This window comes from Panulirus ornatus, chromosome 17, assembly GCF_036320965.1.
Source record: "Panulirus ornatus isolate Po-2019 chromosome 17, ASM3632096v1, whole genome shotgun sequence".
NCBI classification, from domain to species: domain Eukaryota; kingdom Metazoa; phylum Arthropoda; class Malacostraca; order Decapoda; family Palinuridae; genus Panulirus; species Panulirus ornatus.
This window is the reverse complement of record NC_092240.1, coordinates 19,860,849-19,886,303: the sequence shown is the minus strand read 5'-3', so window position 1 is coordinate 19,886,303 and position 25,455 is coordinate 19,860,849. Positions and strand designations below refer to the sequence as shown.

The window sequence follows — 25,455 nt, the reverse complement described above, 5'->3', positions numbered from 1 at the left end:
ACCCCGCCACACACTCAGTCTCTAGCTGTCATGTAATAATGCACCAAAACCACAGCTCCCTTTCCTCATCCAGGCTCCACAGAACTTTCCATGGTTTACCCCAGATGCTTTACATTCCCTGGTTCAATCCATTGACAGCACATCGACCCCGGTATACCACATCGTTCCAATTCACTCTATTCCTTGCACGCCTTTCACCCTCCTGCATGTTCAGGCCCTGATCACTCAAAATCTTTTTCACTCCATCTTTCCACCTCCAATTTGGTCTCCCACTTCTCCTCGTTCCCTCCACCTCTGACACATATATCCTCATTGTCAATCTTTCCTCACTCATTCTCTCATGTGACCAAACCATTTCAAAACACCCTCTTCTGCTCTCTCAACCACACTCTTTTTATTACCACACATCTCTCTTACCCTATTATTACTTACTCGATCAAACCACCTCACACCACATATTGTCCTCAAACATCTCATTTCCAGCACATGCACCCTCCTCCACACAACTCTATCTAGAGCCCACGCCTCGCAACCATATAACATTGTTGGAACAACTATTCCTTCAAACATACACATTTTTGCCTTCTGAGATAATGTTCTTGACTTCCACACATTCTTCAGCGCTCCCAGAACTTTCACCCCCTCCCCCACCCTATGATTCACTTCTGCTTCCATGGTTCCATCTGCTGCCAAATCCACTCCCAGATATCTAAAACACTTCACTTCCTCCAGTTTTTCTCCATTCAAACTTACCTCCCAATTGACTTGTCCTTCAACCCTACTGTACCTAATAACCTTGCTCTTATTCACATTTACTCTCAGCTTTCTTCTGAGCATTGAAGAATGTGTAGAAGTCGAAAGCATTATCTTGGAAAACAAAAATGGGTATGTTTGAAGGAACAGTGATTCGAACAATGTTATATGGTTGCAAGGCATGGGATATAGATAGAGTTGTGCGGAGGAGGGTGGATGTGCTGGAAATGAGATGTTTGAGGACAATATGTGGTGTGAAGTGGTTTGATCGAGTAAGTAATGAAAGGGTAAGAGAGATGTGTGGTGATGAAAAGAGTATGGTTGAGAGAGAAGAAGAGGGTGTTTTGAAATGGTTTGGTCACATGGAGAGAATGAGTGAGGAAAGATTGACCAAGAGGATATATTAGTCAGAAGTGGAGGGAATGAGGAGAAGTGGGAGACCTAATTGGAGTTGGAAAGATGGAGTGAAAAAGATTTTGAGTGATTGGGGCCTGAACATGCAGGAGGGTGAAAGGCGTGCAAGGAATAGAGTGAATTGGAACAATGTGGTATACTGGGGTCAATATGCTGTAAATGGATTGAACCAGGGCATGTGAAGCATCTGGGGTAAAAAATGGAAAGTTTTGTGGGGCCTAGATGTGGAAAGGGAGCTGTTATTTCAGTGCACTATACATGAAGCTAGAGAGTGAGTGTGAATGAATGTGGCCTTTGTTGTCTTTCCTAGCACTATCTTGCATGCATGCGGGGGGAGTGGGTTGTCATTTCATGTGTGGCGGGGTGGCGACAAGAATGAATAAAGGCAGCAAGCATGAATTATGTACATGTGTATATATGTATATGCCTGTGTATGTGTATATTTATATATATATATATATATATATATATATATATATATATATATATATATATATTTTTTTTTTTTTTTTTTATACTTTGTCGCTGTCTCCCGCGTCTGCGAGGTAGCGCAAGGAAACAGACGAAAGAAATGGCCCAACCCCCCCCCCCCCATACACATGTACATACACATGTCCACACACGTGTATACATACCTACACAGCTTTCCATGGTCCACCCCAGACGCCTCACATGCCTTGATTCACTCCACTGACAGCACGTCAACCCCTGTATACCACATCGCTCCAATTCACTCTATTCCTTGCCCTCCTTACACCCTCCTGCATGTTCAGGCCCCGATCACACAAAATCTTTTTCACTCCATCTTTCCACCTCCAATTTGGTCTCCCTCTTCTCCTCGTTCCCTCCACCTCCGACACATATATCCTCTTGGTCAATCTTTCCTCACTCATTCTCTCCATGTGCCCAAACCATTTCAAAACACCCTCTTCTGCTCTCTCAACCACGCTCTTTTTATTTCCACACATCTCTCTTACCCTTACGTTACTTACTCGATCAAACCACCTCACACCACACATTGTCCTCAAACATCTCATTTCCAGCACATCCATCCTCCTGCGCACAACTCTATCCATAGCCCACGCCTCGCAACCATACAACATTGTTGGAACCACTATTCCTTCAAACATACCCATTTTTGCTTTCCGAGATAATGTTCTCGACTTCCACACATTTTTCAAGGCTCCCAAAATTTTCGCCCCCTCCCCCACCCTATGATCCACTTCCGCTTCCATGGTTCCATCCGCTGACAGATCCACTCCCAGATATCTAAAACACTTCACTTCCTCCAGTTTTTCTCCATTCAAACCCACCTCCCAATTGACTTGACCCTCAACCCTACTGTACCTAATAACCTTGCTCTTATTCACATTTACTCTTAACTTTCTTCTTCCACACACTTTACCAAACTCAGTCACCAGCTTCTGCAGTTTCTCACATGAATCAGCCACCAGCGCTGTATCATCAGCGAACAACAACTGACTCACTTCCCAGGCTCTCTCATCCCCAACAGACTTCATACTTGCCCCTCTTTCCAGGACTCTTGCATTCACCTCCCTAACAACCCCATCCATAAACAAATTAAACAACCATGGAGACATCACACACCCCTGCCGCAAACCTACATTCACTGAGAACCAATCACTTTCCTCTCTTCCTACACGTACACATGCCTTACATCCTCGATAAAAACTTTTCACTGCTTCTAACAACTTGCCTCCCACACCATATATTCTTAATACCTTCCACAGAGCATCTCTATCAACTCTATCATATGCCTTCTCCAGATCCATAAATGCTACATACAAATCCATTTGCTTTTCTAAGTATTTCTCACATACATTCTTCAAAGCAAACACCTGATCCACACATCCTCTACCACTTCTGAAACCGCACTGCTCTTCCCCAATCTGATGCTCTGTACATGCCTTCACCCTCTCAATCAATACCCTCCCATATAATTTACCAGGAATACTCAACAAACTTATACCTCTGTAATTTGAGCACTCACTCTTATCCCCTTTGCCTTTGTACAATGGCACTATGCACGCATTCCACCAATCCTCAGGCACCTCACCATGAGTCATACATACATTAAATAACCTTACCAACCAGTCAACAATACAGTCACCCCCTTTTTTAATAAATTCCACTGCAATACCATCCAAACCTGCTGCCTTGCCGGCTTTCATCTTCCGCAAAGCTTTTACTACCTCTTCTCTGTTTACCAAATCATTTTCCCTAACCCTCTCACTTTGCACACCACCTCGACCAAAACACCCTATATCTGCCACTCTGTCATCAGACACATTCAACAAACCTTCAAAATACTCATTCCATCTCCTTCTCACATCACCACTACTTGTTATCACCTCCCCATTTACGCCCTTCACTGAAGTTCCCATTTGCTCCCTTGTCTTACGCACCCTATTTACCTCCTTCCAGAACATCTTTTTATTCTCCCTAAAATTTACTGATAGTCTCTCACCCCAACTCTCATTTGCCCTTTTTTTCACCTCTTGCACCTTTCTCTTGACCTCCTGTCTCTTTCTTTTATACTTCTCCCACTCAATTGCATTTTTTCCCTGCAAAAATCGTCCAAATGCCTCTCTCTTCTCTTTCACTAATACTCTTACTTCTTCATCCCACCACTCACTACCCTTTCTAAACAGCCCACCTCCCACTCTTCTCATGCCACAAGCATCTTTTGCGCAATCCATCACTGATTCCCTAAATACATCCCATTCCACTCCCACTCCCCTTACTTCCATTGTTCTCACCTTTTTCCATTCTGTACACAGTCTCTCCTGGTACTTCCCCACACAGGTCTCCTTCCCAAGCTCACTTATTCTCACCACCTTCTTCACCCCAACATTCACTCCTCTTTTCTGAAAACCCATACTAATCTTCACCTTAGCCTCCACAAGATAATGATCAGACAACCCTCCAGTTGCACCTCTCAGCACATTAACATCCAAAAGTCTCTCTTTCGCACGCCTGTCAATTAACACGTAATCCAATAACGCTCTCTGGCCATCTCTCCTACTTACATAAGTATACTTATGTATATCTCGCTTTTTAAACCAGGTATTCCCAATCATCAGTCCTTTTTCAGCACATAAATCTACAAGCTCTTCACCATTTCCATTTACAACACTGAACACCCCATGCATACCAATTATTCCCTCAACTGCCACATTACTCACCTTTGCATTCAAATCACCCATCACTATAACCCGGTCTCGTGCATCAAAACCGCTAACACACTCATTCAGCTGCTCCCAAAACACTTGCCTCTCATGATCTTTCTTCTCATGCCCAGGTGCATATGCACCAATAATCACCCACCTCTCTCCATCAACTTTCAATTTTACCCATATTAATCGAGAATTTACTTTCTTACATTCTATCACATACTCCCACAACTCCTGTTTAAGGAGTATTGCTACTCCTTCCCTTGCTCTTGTCCTCTCACTAACCCCTGACTTCACTCCCCAGACATTTCCAAACCACTCTTCCCCTTTACCCTTGAGCTTCGTTTCACTCAGAGCCAAAACATCCAGGTTCCTTTCCTCAAACATACTACCTATCTCTCCTTTTTTCACATCTTGGTTACATCCACACACATTTAGGCACCCCACTCTGAGCCTTCGAGGAGGATGATCACTCCCCGCGTGACTCCTTCTTCTGTTTCCCATTTTAGAAAGTTAATACAAGGAGGGGAGGATTTCCGGCCCCCCGCTCCCGTCCCCTCTAGTCGCTTTCTACGACACGCGAGGAATACGTGGGAAGTATTCTTTCACCCCTATCCCCAGGGATAATATACATATATATATACATATACACACACACACACATACACACACATACGCACATACCCACACACACACACACATACATATATATACATATGAAAAATGTAAGAAACAATTTAGAAACAAACTTTTAGCTTGAAATGAATGAATATATATATATATATATATATATATATTTTTTCTTTTTTTTTTTTTTTTACTAGTCGCCATTTCCCGCATTAGCGAGGTAGCGTTAAGAACAGAGGATGAGGACTGGGCCTTTGAGGGAATATCCTCACCTGGCCCCTTTCTCTGTTTCTTCTTTTTAAAAAAAAAAAAAAAAAAAAAAAATGAGGGGAGGATTTCCAGCCTCCCGCTCCCTTCCCTTTTAGTCGCCTTCTACGACACGCAGGGAATACGTATATATATATATATATATATATATATATATATATATATATATATATATATATATATATATATATATATTATCCCTGGGGATAGGGGAGAAAGAATACTTCCCACGTATTCCCTGCGTGTCGTAGAAGGCGACTAAAAGGGGAGGGAGCGGGGGGGCTGGAAATCCTCCCCTCTCAATTTTTTTTAATTTTCCAAAAGAAGGAACAGAGAAGGGGGCCTGGTGAGGATATTCCCTCAATGGCCCAGTTCTCTGTTCTTAACGCTACCTCGCTAACGCGGGAAATGGCGAATAGTTTGAAAAAAAAAAAAAAAAAATATATATATATATATATATATATATATATATATATATATATATATATATATATATATATATATATATATATATATATATATTGGAAAGGATCACAGTTTTGCGCGTGATCAAGATATTCCTATGAGTCCACGGGGAAAATGAAACACGAAAAGTTCCCAAGTGACACCAAGAATCTTCTAGTTCTCGCTTTTCATGATAATTTCACTTTGCTTCCCATGTTGCTTAAATCCTTTAATGTAAATGTTGCCTTTAGCAACAATAAGACTATAAAGAATATCTTAATCAGGAATTCACCTGAAAATTCTCTTGGTTGCATCGATAAAGTTTCTTGTGGAAACTGTGATAAATCTTATGTTGGTCAGACAGGTAAGGATCTTTCTGTTAGACTTAAGCAACATAAATATAGTATAAGAACGGGACAAGAATCAAATGCCTTGTTTAATCATGTTAAAAACTATGATCATTGTATTGACTGGAGTAATGCCATCTCAGTTGTTAACTCTAACTCTATTACCAAGAGAAATATCATTGAATCTTCTATTATTAAATACACAAAGAATTATAATCTTAATATTAGTGATGGTCTGTACAAATTAAATAACTTTATTGTTGATAAGATTTGTAAAATGATAAGTTTATGAACGCTCGTATGTTTTGGACAATCACGTTTACCAAATGGCGTCCTAGCTTTGTCTCTTTGATGTATACCATCTGACTGTTATATTTCTCTCTTGTGTCTCCCCTGATGATGTGATTATTACACGAAAGTGCACTTGGGAACTTTTTGTGTTTCATTTTCCCCGTGGACTCATAGGAATATATATATATATATATATATATATATATATATATATATATATATATATATATATATATATATATATATATATATATATATATCTTTCGTACTATTCGCCATTTCCCGCGATAGCGAGGTAGCGTTAAGAACAGAGGACTGGGCCTTCGAGGGAATATCCTCACCTGGCCCCCTTCTCTGTTCCTTCTTTTGGAAAATTGAAAAAAAACGAGAGGGGAGGATTTCCAGCCACCCGCTCCCTCCCCTTTTAGTCGCCTTCTACGACACGCAGGGATTACGTGGGAAGTATTCTTTCTCCCCTACCCCCAGGGATAATATATATATATATATATATATATATATATATATATATATATATATATATATATATATATATATATATATATATACGTTGAAATGTATAGGTATGTATATTTTTGTGGTTGGATGTGTATGTATATACATGTGTATGTGGGTGGGTTGGGTCATTCTTTCGTCTGCTTCCTTGCACTACCTCACTAACGCAGGAGACAGCGACAAAGTATAATAAATAAATGAAAAAATATATTGATTTATTTACTTATCTATTATACTCAACCGCTGTTTCCCTTGTCAGTGAGGTAGCATAAGGAAACAGACAAAGAATGGCCCAACCACTCATATACACATATATATACATAATGCCCATACCTGCACATATACATACAAATATATCCCTAGGGATAGGGGAGAAAGAATACTTCCCATGTATTCCCTGCGCGTCGTAGAAGGCGACTAAAAGGGGAGGGAGTGGGTGGCTGGAAATCCTCCCCTCTCGTTTTTTTTTTTTTAATTTTCCAAAAGAAGGAACAGAGAAGGGGGCCAGGTGAGGATGTTCCCTCAAAGGCCCAGTCCTCTGTTCTTAATGCTACCTTGCTAACGCGGGAAATGGTGAATAGTTTGAAAGAAAGAAAGAAAGAAAGATATTTCATTCTATACATACATATACATACACAGACATGTACATATATACACATGTACCTATTCATACTTGCTGCCTTCATCCATTCCCATTGCCACCCCGCCACACAGGAAATAGCATCTCCCCTCCAGCGAGGTAGTGCCAGGAAAAGACAAAAAGGCCATATTCGCTCACACTCAGGCTCTAGCTGTCATGTGTAATGCACTGAAACCATAGCTCTCTTTCCACATCCATGCCCTACAGACCTTTCCTTGGTTTACCCCAGACTCTTCACATGCCCTGGTTCAGTCCATTAACAGCACGTCGACCCCGGTATACCACATCACTCCAATTCACTCTGTTCCTTGCACATCTTTCACCCTGCTGTATATTCAGGTGATGATTGCTCAAAATCTTTTTCACACCATCCTTTCACCTCCAATTTGGTCTCTTGCTTCTCCTTGTTCCCTCCACCTCTGACATATATCATATATCCTCTTTGTCAATCAGTCCTCACTCATTCTCTCCATGTGTCCAAACCATTTCAACTTACCTTCTTCTGCTCTCTCAGCCACACTTTATTACCACATATCTCTCTTACCTTTTCATTACTTACTTGATCAAACCACATTGCTCCTAATATTGTCCTCAAACATTTCATTTCTAACACATCCAACCTCTGTACAACCCTCTATATAAATTCCCTAGCCTGAGACAGTTATTCATTTTACTGACTAAACTTTATGGATGGATTAACAGCTGGGTTGACTGTGGACTGACTGCTGCAACCAGGATTAAAACTATGCTGTCAACCCTGGACAGCCCTTGAATACGTCATGGATGGGAACGTTAATTGGTACATGATGGAACCATCATTCTGTGGGGATCACTTATATTGGTGTTACTGGGCTCCATCTGTTTGTGTACCCAGCTTTGCTTGAGAAAGACTTTTGAAAAGGCATTCGAGGCCAATGTGCAGTAGCTTTAAATCTTTCCCAGATTTTGAAGTACCAAGGTTCTGTGGTTTAGCTGTGAATGAGTGACATATAAATAAGAAAATATGACTTGTAATAAAAAGTTTTTAAAAGCCCTTTAAAGTCATTTTGCAGTAGCTTAAGATTTTGCCCATAATCTGAAATAGTTACACTCAAAATTTAGAGACTCCAGGTACTATTGTTTGGCCATGATAGAGTAACATACACAAGAAGAAAGTGGCCTCTATAGAAAAATGCTTCGAGAAGGCCCTCATGGTCACTTTATAGCAGCTTAAATCCCTGCCAAGATTTTGATATACCTAGGCCCAAAGTCCATTGTCCTTAGGTGCACCTAGGCCCAAAGTCCATTGTCCTTAGGTGCTTTGGTTCTGCTGTGAAAGAGTAACACTCAAATGAAAGAATACAAAAAATAATATATTGAATTAGTGAAATACATCCATACATAATATGTGTACCAGCACCTATCCCTGTTAAGCGTACTGTAATTCATCACTTATTTTTTTTTGTGGGCAGTGCTTTGCAGATAATTCGAGGGAAGCGACCATTTGTTATATCCCGCTCAACATTTCCTGGGCAAGGCTATTATGGTGGCCACTGGACTGGTGATGTTTGGTCTGACTGGTTCAATCTTTGGCAGTCAATTGCAGGTAGGTATCCCTTACTTTATCTTCTTTTTTTTCTAACATATGAAAGTTAGGGGAATAAGAATTATTATGAGTTTCAGAATAGCAAGTCTTCTCAGTAGAGTTAGCAGGGTTTGTACCACAACTGCAACATTACCGCATTAACATTCCCGCATTCAAAACACACATTACTTATACCCGATCTTGTGTCAAAATTGCTGACACACTCACTCAGCTTCTACCAAAACATTCTTCTCTCTTCATACCTCATCTTTTTTCTAGGTGCATAATCACTGTGGGTCACCTTCCTCTTATAATCTCTCTCTTTTACCCAAATCAGTCTGGAGCTGAATTCCATACACTGTCACACATTCTTACAACTCCTTCGGCAGTACTATGTGATCATTAGCTTTTTCCCTTTACACCAACTCCTGACTTTGCCCCTAAGGCATTCCTGAACCACTCTTCCCCCTTACCCTTGCGCTTTGTTTCACCCAGAGCCAGAACATTCAGCTTCTGTTCTTCTCAAGTATAGCACCTGTATCTCCCTTCTTCTCATCCTTGTTAAATCCACACACACTCAGACAGCCCATCCTAAGCCATTAAGGATGATGAGCACTGCTTGCATAGCCCCTTCCTCTATTGTGTTTCCAGCCATCCACTCGTGCCCCTATTAGTAATCTTCAATATACAGTGAGTACGAGGGAAATATTATTTCTCCCTTACACCTTATCTTTTATGCACCTTTGATTAACCCAAGACTAAGACTGTGTAAAGCCTCCTGAATCCCAAGACTGTGCCGTTTCCAGTGGCAGAGATACGTAGGCTCCTTTGATAAGTTCTTTGTCAAGCCTTTGCACTATAATATAGTCTTGCCAAAGGTGACCTTTCACTTTGAGCTGGGAGAATCCGACAAAACTCAGGGATATATACACATCTCAACGTTGCATTATATGTAAGAGGGACAACGCTTAATCCTATGACCAATTCCAGTTCACTATTCCTCGCAGCCAGAGCACTGAAGTTTTCCTTGTTATCTAGCATCAGGCAGCGATGAGAGGGACAGAGGTATGCGCCTGCCCAGGGAAACAACCACATGCTGTCTTTCATCATTAGTAGGAGGTTAATGAATGGTGATGGTCTACCCAAGTTTGTCCCCTCATGGTACCCTAGTGCTGAAGGTATTTATCTAGCCACATGGGGAAGCAAAAGGGCTTGACTATTCAGCAAATAGCTTCAATTGTTAGTCTGTACAAGGCACAGATGCCAGTAAGGAAATATTGAAGAGTGTCAGTCCTAGTGTCCAATCAGTTCAGGTATGAAAAAAAGACTTCACAACACCGGAGGTATGGCACCACCAGCGGACAAGGGAAGAACAGGGAAGGCTCGTAAGATTTCGCCACACACACAAACCATCCTCAACCTTCAGCTAGAGGCAAGTCCACGTTTGTCAGCACATGAATTAATAGAAAAAAACCAAGACTGATTGGTCAAGTGTTAGTAAGAACCGTTCATCAACACATCAACAATGACCTGCACTTCAGCTGCCATAGAGCCCAGAAGAAGCCCCTCCTCTCTTTTATTCATGGGCAGCCTAGGATCTAGTTTGCCAAGATATACCTGTAGTGGGATAAGACCACGTGGAAACACATTTTATGGAGCAATGAAGCCATATTTTTTGTGAATGGAACCAAGTTGGTATGTTTATAGGCACCCTGGGAGTGATCCTCTTGATCCCAAGTACACTTTTAGTCAAATTAAAAACACTGATTCTCACATGATTTGGGGCTTTTTTCATATTATGATATCGTTGACCTTGTCATACTGCCCAGACATCAAACCAGAATCAACACAACTACCTCCCACTGCTGATGGGCTGTTTACCAGACTGTTTTCAGAAGTGCCATGTGGACATGTTCATGCAGGATGGCGCTCCTTGCCGTATGGCAAAATCCTTGAAGCACTGGCTTACTGACTGTAGAATCAATTTCATCAATAAATGACCTGGAAACAACCCAGTTACATATCAGATGCATCCTCACTATCACACTTTCTCCTCCATACTTCAGCATTTCAGCTGTAATCCCAGCCAGTCCAGGTACCTTTCTTACCTTCAGCCTCAGTATTGCCCTTTTTGCTACTGGCTCTAGCACTTGTATCCTCTTCTTTCCATCCTCCATACCCATGCATGTAGCAACTGCTGCCTCCCCATGTCCCACATTCATCAGTTCATCCGTCACTAACCCTTCCAATACCCAGGCAGATAATACTAGTGTATATCAGTACTCAGGCGGGTAGTGCTAGTAGTATACCTTTCTGGTCATTGGCTGCCTACCTACTAATACCTACTTTGTTTATTTATTTATTTATGTATTTATATATTAATTTTATTTGTTTTTTCTTATGAGATTTTTGATAAGAGACAAGTGTGTTCCTCCAAACTTGTATGGTTGATTTAGTTAGTTGGCTGGGAGGTGAAGGTCAGTGATGTGATATTTGTGGTGGTCTTTAATTGGCTAGAGGTGGGCCTGAAGCAAGCAAGCTGCCACTGTCATGGTTAAGTGGTTGGCAAAGGATGGATAAGGTCAGTGCTTCTTCACCAGAAACACTAAGACTTTGAAGGCCTCTAACTGGTTTCCTGTAAGAACAACCTAGAGAATCTCATACTTGCAGGACATGGCTTTGGAGAAACAAGTTTTTCAGTTTTCAGAACTTCATTTAGATTATAGTTATTTGTCACAGATTTTTTGCAAAGCAAAAGATTGGAATCAGTAGAGATAATACCTCCATTTTGAAAATTTGGTTGTAACTTTTCAAATTGATAAACAAAAGTGATCTAAGATTGCACTATTTTATTGATGATGACATTTTTGATGTTTTTAAAGTATATCTTCCTTTTTACGTTTTTGATTTCACTACGCTTTGATAATGAATTATGTTTTTATCTTCAAAGCACCCACTGTTCCACATTATTTGCTTTTATTTTGCTTTATCGCTGTCTCCCGCGTTAGCGAGGTAGCGCAAGGAAACAGATGAAAGAATGGCCCAACCCGCCCACATACACATGTATATACATACATGTCCACACACGCACAATATACATACCTATACATCTCACTGTACACATATATATACACACACAGACATATACATATATACACATGTACATAATTCATACTGTCTGCCTTTATTTGTTCCCATCACCACCTCGCCACACATGGAATAACAACCCCCTCCCCCCTCATGTGTGCGAGGTAGCACTAGGAAAAACACCAAAGGCCCCATTCGTTCACACTCAGTCTCTAGCTGTCATGTAATAATGCACCGAAACCACAGCTCCCTTTCCACATCCAGACCCCACACACTTTGCATGGTTTACCCCAGACGCTTCACATGCCCTGGTTCAATCCATTGACAGCACGTCGACCCCGGTATACCACATCGTTCCAATTCACTCTATTCCTTGCACGCCTTTCACCCTCCTACATGTTCAGGCCTCGATCACTCAAAATCTTTTTCACTCCATCTTTCCACCTCCAATTTGGTCTCCCACTTCCCCTCGTTCCCTCCACCTCTGACACATATATCCTCTTGGTCAATCTTTCCCCACTCATTCTCTCCATGTGACCAAACCATTTCAAAACACCCTTCTGCTCTCTCAACCACACTCTTTTTATTTCCACACATCTCTCTCACCCTTACATTACTTACTCGATCGAACCACCTCACACCACATATTGTCCTCAAACATCTCATTTCCAGCACATCCACCCTCCTGCGCACAACTCTATCCATAGCCCACACCTCGCAACCATACAACATTGTTGGAACCACTATTCCTTCAAACATACCCATTTTTGCTTTCCGAGATAATGTTCTCGACTTCCAAACATTCTTCAAGGCTCCCAGAATTTTCGCCCCCTCCCCCACCCTGTGATTCACTTCCGCTTCCATGGTTCCATCTGCTGCCAGATCCACTCCCAGATATCTAAAACACTTCACTTCCTCCAGCTTTTCTCCATTCAAACTTACCTCCCAATTGACTTGACCCTCAACCCTACTGTACCTGATAACCTTGCTCTTATTCACATTTACTCTTAACTTTCTTCTTTCACACACATTACCAAACTTAGTCAACAGCTTCTGCAGTTTCTTACATGAATCAGCCACCAGCGCTGTATCATCAGCGAACAACACCTGACCCACTTCCCAAGCTCTCTCATCCACAACAGACTGCATACTTGCCCCTCTTTCCAAAACTCTTCCATTCATCTCCCTAACAACCCCATCCATAAACAAATTAAACAACCATGGAGACATCACACACCCCTGCCACAAACCTTCATTCACTGAGAACCAATCACTTTCCTCTCTTCCTACACGTACACATGCCGTACATCCTGGATAAAAACTTTTCACTGCTTCTAACAACTAGCCTCCCACACCATATATTCTTAATACCTTCCACAGAGCATCTCTATCAACTTTATCATATGCCTTCTCCAGATCCATAAATGCTACATAGAAATCCATTTGTTTTTCTAAGTATTTCTCGCATACATTCTTCAAAGCAAACACCTGATCCACACATCCTCTACCACTTCTGAAACCACACTGCTCTTCCCCAATCTGATGCTCCGTACATGCCTTCACCCTCTCAATCAATACCCTCCCATATAATTTACCAGGAATACTCAACAAACTTATACCTCTGTAATTTGAGCACTCACTCTTATCCCTTTTGCCTTTGTACAATGGCACTATGCAAGCATTCCGCCAATCCTCAGGCACCTCACCATGAATCATACATACATTAAATAACCTTACCAACCAGTCAACAATACAGTCACCCCCTTTTTTAATAAATTCCACTGCAATGCCATCCAAACCTGCTGCTTTGCCGGCTTTCATCTTCCGTAAAGCTTTTACTACCTCTTCTCTATTTACCAAATCATTTTCCCTAAGCCTCTCACTTTGCACACCACCTCGACCAAGACACCCTATATCTGCCACTCTGTCATCAAACACATTAAACAAACCTTCCACATATGAATATGAAAAGACTTATCTGACACAGTAGATAAAGCCATTGGTTTGATATTAAAGTTTATGTGTGACAAGGCTGTTATATTGCCTTAGTTGTTCGATACTCATAGTGAAGATGATGAAAAATTTTATTTAGAAATATTTTTGAAGAATGCTCAGGGAAATTGGAGGTTTCATTGTGGCTGAATGTAGATATTATATTTATATCTGTAATGCAAAATTTTGATAATATAAGAGCTCCACTCCCTTTGAGATAATACTTTGACATAATCTCAGTAAGGTGCAGGAGTTTACTCACAACTTGATCTGTAGAAGCATGTCCACTTTATGTGACCCACTGTTTGCTACTCTTCCTTGACTGTCTACTTTATGATTATAGAACCATAAAATACCTGTGCAAACTACAGCTAATTTCAATGAAATTACAAATAGTGCTGCAGAAAGTAGAAGAGAGTAATGAGAGAAATGAAGGATGGGAAGGAAAGTATAGGCCTCTCCCATGGCCTCCCCTGTAGGAAGAAAGTGCCTTTTCACACATTCAGAGTTTTTTTTTTACATCCTAATACAATTTGGCCAATGACTGAGGGATATGAAAACATACCAGAATAGTGGATGGTGGGAAACTGTCAAACTCAAAGAAATTAAGTGAAAGATTATGGTTAACAATGAGGTGCTTGTCAAATGCCATACAAACAGCAGAATATATTGTCTGGGAGAAACCACAAAGCATAAGTAAACCATTTTGAGAAGAAAGTAATCAAAAGAATTTATTATGAGGGAAAAAGCTTATCCAGCATCACACTTCATAACTCCATAGGCAGTTTTTGAACATTGTGGTTGTCAAGTTCAGTCCCTTTATGTTAAAAGACTCAGTTTTTGCATTTTAGAACTATATCAGATATTAAAACTAAATGTTTAGAAAGAAATGGATTTATTAAGGTGATACACTGTTGAATCCTTAAAACATGCTTCTTCTGATGTAATAATAAAACTATTAAAATGAATGAGAGTAGTGGTGCAGTCTTGAAGATAACACAGATGCACTTCTGAGAAATCTAACTTGAAGGGGAGGCATCACCTTTAACCAGCCAAGATCTTACCACGAAGGCAAGACCAAAGTTGGTCCTAGTTGTGAAGACTGGTTTCTTGAGTGGATTAAGAAGAGACTGCGTTGCAGTGATCATGGAGGAAAGGTACCTTGCAGTATACTGAAATCCTAACAAAGGTATTGAGAAAGACCCTCCTTTGACCATTTGACATGAATTAAAAAGTGTTTACAGGCTGTCAGTCAGAATTATGGCACTTGTTATTATGTAAGGTTGGTATCCGAAAAACTTACAGACTTCACAATGGTTGATCTGCTGAGCTGGCTGTGGAGAATCAGCATACTTCATAATTCCAATGCTGTATTAAGTACACTGACAAATTTCTTAGAATGAAATCCACCAGTTTTGGGAACTGTAAGATCAAGAAATGGTAGCAAAACACTTTTAGTACATAAAAACAAATGTCATGATATAGTAAGTGATGATCAGCTGGTACTAATTTTTCACTTCTCCAATTTCTTCCTCCCTTGTAGTGGAAGATAGAAGAGTCAGGGTCTGGAAACCTTAGTAATAGTAAAGGATAAGCATGAAATTTCCCTACTGGATGATACTGAAATGTAGAAAAGGGTTGAAGTGTTATCTAGACTTTTGACTCTTAAAGAACTTACAGAATCTATACTTGTGGAAAAGTCTCTGAAGTAGGGCAACACTGATAAGGCGTCCATTTTATAGCTGAAAAATGTAAAAGAAATTGGGAACTTATTGTTGCATAAAAAGAAATCAGGTATGAAGATGTGCATGGCAAAGCTTTCCACACCAGTTAGATTTATGGCTGAGGAGCATGTTCCCTGAATTTTGTATGTGTTAGGGTGAGGTTGCTTTGAAAGAGCAACTTATCCCTTTTTCAGGTTTGCAAGTCATAAAATAGAATTGGACGTGCCTTCTTCCATTTAACGGGTACCGTGAAGTGAATGATTGAGTTATATGCACCTTGTTGGTTTAATATTTAGGAGAGTTTCTTTGCCATTCCTCATATCAAATCAGGGTGGTAGCTAAACCACTCCCCGGGAATGGTCAGGCCCACAGACACATCAGGATAACCTCTGCACTAAACTGTGTGCTGCTGAGATCAAGTCTCCTTTTTGTTTTACAGGTAAAGATAGTTCAATTTGGTCTTCTGTGTTGAATGAGGTTTGGTAATGAATCCAACTCCTTTGGCTCTAGAAGTAATTAGTCTCACAGCATCATAGATCAGAGAACCTTCAATAATGAACTAATCATGTGAAGCACAGTCACTATCTTGCAGGTATTTAATAGAATCTTGTAGCAGGTTTCCTGAACACACATTAAGGATAGGCTACCGTTGAACAAGCAGCTCTATCATTATATACACAGAAGAGAGCTAGGGTACAGATGAAACAGAAGGTATCATTATAAAGAGACAGAAGAAATTTCAAGTTTAAATATCGATTACTATTAAATACCCTTTCTGTACCCCATAGATAACCAAAAGCATAGTAGGAAATTAGAGGAAACAAGAAGACCCTACAGGACAAATAAGAAAAATAGTCTTAAATGAATGTTGAACATGTTGATCTCTTAGTTTAAGCTGAGAAATGAATTATGAAAAAAGGAAATAGGCTGAGAGATGAATCAACTGTCATATAAAGGACCTGTAGGCAAGAGAAAACTCAAAGCAAGAATCAATATAACAAAAACCAGTCCAAGAGAGGAACTGATAAGAGGGGAAATCCATTAGTTAGAACATAAGTAAAGGCAATTGTATGCCTAAAGAAGTGATAGGCAAGTCAATAACCTGTGTGAAGGACCTCCAGGAAAGGTAACATTTCAAGCATGTATAGAACTTATGCATTGTGCAGTCATCTTTGTAAAGGACCATTGAGAAAAACAGTGATTCACATGAGAGACTGTCAGAAAGGATAGAATTCTCTGTATGCTTGGTGAAAAAGTAACGATCCTTGTGATGGGCCAAAAAGAAGGGTAACTGTCGTCATGAGGACAACTAGTAGTCTGTCAGAATGACCATTATTAAGGGCAGTGGCCCATGTGAAGGATTGTCTAGAAAGTCTGAATTTCATATGAAGAAGTGCTGAAACAGACATTTAGATGGGTAACATCTGAGAAGGAAGGCCAAAGACAGGCAACTGTCATTGCTTATAGACTATTTGAAGGTGATGGTCCTTGTGAGGGACTTTCTGGAAAACAGTAGTTCTTTGGAAGGACCATTAGATCATCATTCGATCTTGGCTTGAATCATTTGGTCTGAGAGAAGCCCAGAAAACAATTGCTAAAAACACCAACAGTCCCAGAGAGGTATGCCATGGGTAAAACAACAGTTCTGTCAGACAGAGAGCTGTCTGGTGGATTGAGATCAGACCATCAAAGTGTCTTGCTTAACTTGACTCCCAAATAAAAGTGGAAAAATCCCAAAGAGGAAAGGTCCCTATATTTAGCAATGTGGTTGGTATGGAATCCTCAGATACAACAACTTATTATAGAGGTAAAAGACCTACCCAGTGTTCCCTTGCAAAATATGAATACCTCTTACAGGACACTTCTTTAAACAAAGATAGAGTGGGGTATGGACTGATTTGTTCATATGGCAAGTGTATGGCTCCAGGTTCATGATGCAACAACAGGGAGTTATTGGCAAACAATAGGTTCCATAAGGTGAATTTTCCTTTTGGTAGATGATGGGTGTAGTACAGTTTGTCATCAAGATTGTGCCTGAGTATTATTGCAAAGTGATGGGCAGTCTCATATCCCTCTTCACTTCCTGAATCCTGTTAGGAAGAAAGATTAGCAAACAGTGATAAAGAAAGGGTCTTATGAAAGTGTTCAGTGTAATGAGCAGTATCTCTTGTATTTTGAAACAAATTCAATAATTTTATATAATTTTTATGTTATGTTTCAGGAGTTTTGAACTTCAATATGTTTGGTATACCAATGGTTGGTGCTGATATTTGTGGATTCAATGGCAATACGACAGCTGACCTTTGTTTACGGTGGATGCAGCTGGGTTCATTTTATCCGTTCTCCAGAAACCACAATACAGATGATGCCTTTGTAAGTTTAATCACTTCCCATTGAATTCTTCAGTTTCTTTGCTATTATCTGTCTCCTTATTAAATATTTATGGATGGGGTGGTTAGGGAGGTAAAAGCAAGAGTTTTAGAGAGAGGGGCGAGCATGCAGTATGTCGGGGATGGAGGGCCTTGGAAATGAGAAAGTTGTTGTTTGCCAATGATACTGCTCTAGTGGCTGATTCGTGGGAGAAACTGCAGAAGTTCATGACTGAGTTTGGAAAAGTGTGTGAAAGGAGAAAGTTGAAAGTAAATGTGAATAAAAGCATGGTTATTAGGTTCACTAGGGTTGAGGGACAAGTTGATTGAGATGTAAGTTTGAATGGAGAAAAATTGGAGGATGTGAAATGTTTTAGATATCTAGGAATGGACTTTGCAGTGAATGGAACCATGGAAGTGGAAATGAGTCAAAGGGTGGGGGAGCGGCCAAAGGTTCTGGGAGCATTGAAGAATGTGTGGAAAGAGAGAACAATATTTAGGAGAGCAAAATTGGGTATGTTTGAAGGAATAGTAGTTCCAACAATATTTGGAGAGGCATGGGCTATGGATAGAGTTGTATAGAGAAGGGTGGATGTGTTGTATATGAAATGTTTGAGGACAGTATGTGGTGTGAGGTGGTTTGATCGAGTAAGTATTAATAGGGTGAGAGAGATGTGTGGAAATAAAAAGAGTGTGGTTGAGAGAGCAGAAGGGGGTTTGTTGAGTGGTTTGGTCATATGGAGAGAATGAGTGAGGAAAGATTGACAAACAGGATTTATGTGTCAGAGGTGGAGGGAACAAGGAGAAGTGGGAGACCAAATTGGAGGTGGAAGGATAGAGTGAAAAAGATTTTGAGTGATTGGAGTCTGAACATACAGGAAGGTGGAGAGACATGCAAGGAATAGAGTGAATTGGAACTATGTGGTGTACTAGGGTCAACATGCTATCAATGGACTGAACCAGGCCATGTGAAGCATCTTGGGTAACCCATGGAAAGTTTTGTGGGGCCTGGATGTAGATAGGTAGCTGTGTTTCGGTGCATTACACATGACAGCTAGAGACTGAGAGTGAACAAATGTGGCCTTTTTTTGTCTGTTTTCCTGGCGCTACCTCGCTGAAGCAGAGGGTAGCAATGCTGTTTCCCCATGGGATGTGGTAGCAATAGAAATGGATGAGGGCAAGCAAGTATGAATATGTACATATTTATAAGCATGTATATTTGTATGAATACGTATGTATACGTGTATATGTTGATATGTATATGTATGTATATGTGTGTGTATGGGCATTTATGTATATATATGTGTATATGAGTGGATGGGCTATTCTTCATCTGTTTCCTGGCACTGTCTCACTGATGTGGGAAATGGCAATCAAGTATAATATAAGATATATATATGTATATATTTATTTTTTTGACCCTCTCACTTTGCACACCACCTCGACCAAAACACCCTATATCTGCCACTCTATCATCTAACACTTTCAACAAACCTCCAAAATACTCACTCCATCTCTTTCTCACATCACCACTACTTGTTATTACCTCCCCATTAGCCCTTTTCACCGATGTTCCCATTTGTTTCTCTTGTCTTACGCACTTTATTTACCTCCTTCCAAAACATCTTTTTATTCTCCCTAAAATTTAATGATACTGTCTCGCCCCAACTCTCATTTGCCCTCTTTTTCACCTCTTGCACCTTTCTTCTGACATCTTGCCTCTTACTTTTATACATCTCCCACTCATTTGCACTATTTCTCTGCAAAAATCACCCAAATGGTTTGTTGAAGAGAGAAGAAGTAGTGAAAGCTTTGCGGAAGATGAAAGCCAGCAAGGCAGCGGGTTTGGATGGTATTACAGTGGAATTTATTAAAAAAGGGGGTGACTGTGTTGTTGACTGGTTGATGAGGATATTCAGTGTATGTATGGCTAATGGTGAAGTGCCTGAGGATTGGCGGAATGCATACATAGTTCCATTGTACAAAGGCAAAGGGGATAAAGATGAGTGTTCAAATTACAGAGGTATAAGTTTGTTAAGGATTCCTGGGAAATTGTATGGGAGGGTGTGGATTGAGAGGGTAAAGGCATGTACAGAGCAGCAGATTGGGGAAGAGCAGTGTGGTTTCAGAAGTGGTAGAGGATGTGTGGACCAGGTGTTTGCTTCAAAGAAGGTATGTGAAAAATACTTAGAAAAGCAAATGGATTTGTATGTAGCATTTATGGATCTGGAGAAGACATATGATAGAGTTGATAGAGATGCTCTGTCGAAGGTATTAAGAGTATATGGTGTGGGAGGCAATTTGCTAGAAGCAGTGAAAAGTTTTTATCAAGGATGTAAGGCATCTGGACAAGTAGGAAGAGAGGATGTAAGGCATCTGTATGAGTAAGAAGAGAGGAAAGTGATTTGTTCCCAGTGAATGTCGGTTTGTAGGAGGGGTGCGTGATGTCTCCATGGTTGTTTAATTTGTTTATGGACAGGGTTGTTAGGGAGGTGAATGCAAGAGTTTTGGAGAGAGGGGCAAGTGTGTAGTTTGCTTGGGAAGTGAGTAAGGTTGTTCGCTGATGATACAGTGCTGGTGGCTGATTCGGGTGAGAAACTGCAGAAGCTGGTGACTGAGTTTGGTAAAGTGTGTGAAAGAAGAAATCTGAGAGTAAATGTGAATAAGAGCAAGGTTATTAGGTACAGTAGGGTTGAGGGACAAGTCAGTTGGGAGGTAAGTTTGAATGGAGAAAAACTGGAGGAAGTGAAGTGTTTTTGATATCTGGGAGTGGATTTAGCAGCGGATGGAACCATGGGTTTAATCGAGTAAGTAATGAAAGGGTAAGAGGGATGTTGGGTAATAAAAAGAGTGTGGTTGAGAGAGCAGAAGTGGGTGTGTTGAAATGGATTGGTCACATGGAGAGAATGAGTGAGTAAAGATTGACAAAAAGGATTTATGTATCTGAGGTGGAGGGAACAAGAAGAAGTGGGAGACCAAATTGGAGGTGGACGGATGGAGTGAAAAAGATTTTGAGCAATCAGGGCCTGAACATGCAGGAAGGTGAAAGGCATGCAAGGAATAGTGAATTGGAATGATGTGGTATACCGGGGTCGATGTGCTGTCAATGGATTGAACCAGGGCATGTAAAGTGTCTGGGGTAAACCATGGAAAGTTTTGTGGGGCCTGGATGTGGAAAGAGAGCTGTGGTTTCGGTGCATTATACATGGCAGCTAGACACTGAGAGTGAACGAATGTGGCTTTTGTTGTCTTTTCCTAACGCTACCTCGCATGCGTGCGGTGGGAGGGGAGTGTCATTTCATGTGTGGCGGGATGGCGACGGGAATGAATAAAGGCAGCAAGTATGAATTATGTATATGTCTTTGTATGTATGTTTATGTACACGTTGAAATGTATCGGTATGTATATGTGCATGTGTGGACGTGTGTGTATATACATGTGTATGTGGGTGGGTTGGGCCATTCTTTCATCTGTTTCCCCTGTGCTTCCTTGTTAATGCGGGAGACAGTGACAAACTATAATGTGAATTTAAGAAAATAAATGATTTATTTTTTTCTTACATATTTGCCATTTCCCACGTCAGTGAGGTAGCATTAAGAACAGAGAACTGAGCCTTAGAGGGAATATCCTGATTTGGTCCCCTTTCCTGTTCCTTCTTTTGGAAAATCAAAAACAGGGGTGGAGGATTTCCAGTCCCTTGCTCTCTCCCCTTTTGGTCGCCTTTTACGACACACAGGGAATAGGGAAGTATTCTTTCTCCCTTCCCCAGGGATAAGAATGATATAGCTCATACAATAAATACACCCAAGAGGAAGATCTCAGACAGTGAAGTACAGATATTCAGAATAATGTATAACTGTATAGAAAAAAGTAAAACGGAGAATAATTTCAAACCACTGATTCCAGAACATGTTCCATACTGTCTAATGGGCTATCATGCAAATGAACCAGGAGGGAAACATATGAAATACGGTTTTTTCTCTGCACATGTACAGACTATCACTCCAACTGTTTCTTTTCTAAGAAAATGCAAACTGAACACCACATATAACATAAGTATGAGAAAGGTAGAAAAGTGATAGCAGTAACAAGCTACTGCAATGCTCATTAAACCCCTGTTCCTTTGAAGGACTTTTAAGGTGTTGTCGAGTGTGGCAGCTAGGATGTACTAGCCATTTGGAGAGAATTTAACAAAAGAAACTTGTGGATTATCATCATCGATGTGTGTTTTAAGACATTGGCCAGATGTGGTATCCCAGATATGACAAATACCATAATAGCTGCCAGAGACGATGAGGGTTCCATCTCGGGTAAAGTTGACAGCACTGACTGGATCAGAATGAGCAGGGAAGGTCTTCAAATGTTTCCATTTTAACATCCCATATATGTACACTGTCATTATATTTATGTGTTGTTAGAAGATTGCCATGTTTGTGTTTGCTTACTTGGTATTCTGACTGTTCATGATTTGTAGTGTTGGATACTGATAACTAAAAAGTTAACTTTGAGAATAATAATCCAATATCCAAGTTTTTGAGTCCAATATCGATAATCCAATGACTTTTAGTACCTAATTATCAGAAGTTAACAAAAATCTGACAACAATAACTTTATTAATTAGAATGTTAAAAAAAAAAAGGAAAAAGGCTGCAAATCCTTAGAAAATGCTTATTCATGTTAAATTCAAGAATAAGTAAGCATTTTTAACAAGTGTTGCACATTTTTTGCTTAATAATTTTTTAGATTCCTATTTAGAAATGGTTTTGAAACCCTTGGAACTAAACCAATATCATGAACTTAATTTAGATTTACCAAATAATTACTACCGCAGAAACTAAAGGTAAGTTTGAAACTTAAGTACATTTATTAAACTATTTTGCATACCATACGGTACAACATTTATCTATAAACTCAGAATTATCAATTTGTCAACTCAAAATGTAAAAAAAGAAGTAAGTACTCAAGATGGTATGATAATCACATTATGACAGTGAGTCTTTTTAGAGTTTGAGTCACACACTCACAATATGTGGTGGTTGCCATTCATTTAGGCCCAGCTGACAGTCTTGACCTCTTGGGCCTCAAGATGTCCTTGCTGAGAGAGAAAAGCCATTCCACTGTGGTAGAGGATGGAATGGGCTTGCTTTACTTTAGGAAGAGGTTGGTGAAGATCTCCTTTCCCATGAAGTCAGAGTCGGCCATGCCCTCCTTCCCATCAGTGTCCAGCCAGGTGTCAACAGTTGCTTGGCCTGCTTGCCACTGGTACTTGGGCCTGCGACCATCCACCCAGCTATTACTGTTCTGGTCCCTCAGTGCTGTCTCAACCTTGTACTCCTTGACATCCTTGACAGAGATCGTTAGGTTGCTGTCGAACCTGTGCAACCAGTGGAGCCGGAACTTTGGGTGGAAGGCAACTGCCAGCTGTCAGTCCCAGTCGTTCAGGTGGTGCTTGAACCATGTGGTGATGGCTGCTACCAGGGCATCAACTAGTGGCTTGCAGATGGCCAAGCTGTTCCTCATGTTCCTGAGCTTCATGAGGGTGGTGGCCACTGTGGAAAGGAGGATTCCAAGGTAGTTGTTCTTCTCCCTCTGGATGTTGTCGAGGGCGATAGCCACATGGGACATGACTTTTGACCCACTCCCTCAGGAAAGCATGTCCTGGTCATTGAATGCTGAGAGGTTGTCTGAGCAGTTAAGGAACCTGTTGAGGTCAGCCTTCTTGGTGGCCAGGATGTTGTTAAGGCTGATGATTGAGTGGTACAAGGCATTCCACCTTGTCTTGACAGGGACCACCAGCCTCCTGCCCAGTGCCTTCTTAATGGCATTGCCGATCTGAGGGCTCCTCCCCTGGTCATTGAAGAATGCCTGAGCCTTATCTTGGACTTTGGATTATTAAGGCTGGTGACATGGCCTCTTAACAGTTTTCTTGGTCAGGTGGCATATTTGGCACTCAAAATAGAGTAACTTATTGTCCTTGTCCTGACGGCTGAGCTTGAAGTAGTGCTTCAGATGGGGCCAGGGGTTTTGGAAAGGTTCCTGGTCCTGGCTGTCAGATGGCTGAGAATCTCTGCCACAGACAGAGAGTCATGCTGAGAGTCAGAAGTGCCTGAGACAGAAGTGATCTCAATGTTGGGAACTTTGTCTCGGTGTTCCGTAGACCATGGTCTGTTGTAGTCTTGTACTGTTGTAAGTTAACTTGTAGAGATCAGACCATAAGGGAGTAGCTAGAGAACTGAACGCCTGAATCCACAGTGTGTGACAGGGTTTCTAGGTCTGTCTTTTTAAGGACAGTCTGTCCTTTTTTAGGTCTGGTTGTCCTATTAATTTTATGAAGTGTTTTATTTGTCCACTTCCACTTAACCTTGCACTGTACCTGTTCGGTATGGGAACAGTATAGGGGAGAGAAGAGATGGGGGACTGGGAGAGTTGGAACCAGGGTCCAGGAGGAAGTCAGTAATGGCTTGTTTGGTGGCTGAGCTATTACTAGCATGAAATGTGAGGCGAAGATTAATCTTTTTTTGATATTTGTTTGTATTATTTTGCAAACCAAATAATTTTTGTCTATACAAAAATAATGAAAATTAATCTTTGCATGATTATGTTGGATATACGAAACAAATAAACAATATTTCTGAGTTGTATGTTTTATTTATATAACACATGACATATTATCATATGTTCACGTAAATGACATAAAATAGAATGAGCAGCAAAGTATATCTTTTATATAACCAGTTATAGTTTAAACTTTCCTATTACAAGAATTAGAATTAACAACAAAGAATAACAATTATACTGTAGACCCTAAATAGAAGTTAACTGGTCGGATAATTGTCCAATAGCATAAATTGATTTTGATAAATAAATGTTATCGGATTATCGCTTTAGTGCCCATTTGTTTATCTTGTATGAGATTGTATAGTTTGTTCCACTTTATTTTTCAGAGTCAAAGATCCCTGACTTACATACATCTTTTATTTCCTCTTGTTTATCTGTATCCATTTTAGCACTTTAGTAAGTATGCACTTGAGTCATTATGGTCAGAAAGACTCATTTTTGTGACCTTTATGACCATGATTAATTATGTATAATTTTTTGAAATTCATATCAATTATTATTCCTTGTTGGTTTGCATGATTTGTGTTTGGTTGTAGGCATTAGATAAGCTAATTAGCCTGTTGAATTGCTCTTTTATCAGCTACTGCACTGTTCTGTTTTTTGTTCTGTTT

At 40.4% G+C, this 25,455-nt stretch overlaps 1 protein-coding gene across 5 annotated transcripts in view; it reads left to right on the top strand.

Annotated features, from left to right (window-relative positions):
- LOC139754602 (lysosomal alpha-glucosidase-like) overlaps positions 1–25,455 on the top strand; it is a 328,644-nt gene that overhangs the window by 271,300 nt on the left and 31,889 nt on the right. For all 5 annotated transcript variants that reach the window (XM_071672033.1, XM_071672031.1, XM_071672035.1 and 2 more), the window contains exons 14-15: positions 8,942–9,075; positions 18,079–18,230. In XM_071672033.1, the coding sequence (XP_071528134.1) occupies positions 8,942–9,075; positions 18,079–18,230 (286 nt within the window). The remainder of the gene's footprint in view (positions 1–8,941; positions 9,076–18,078; positions 18,231–25,455) is intronic.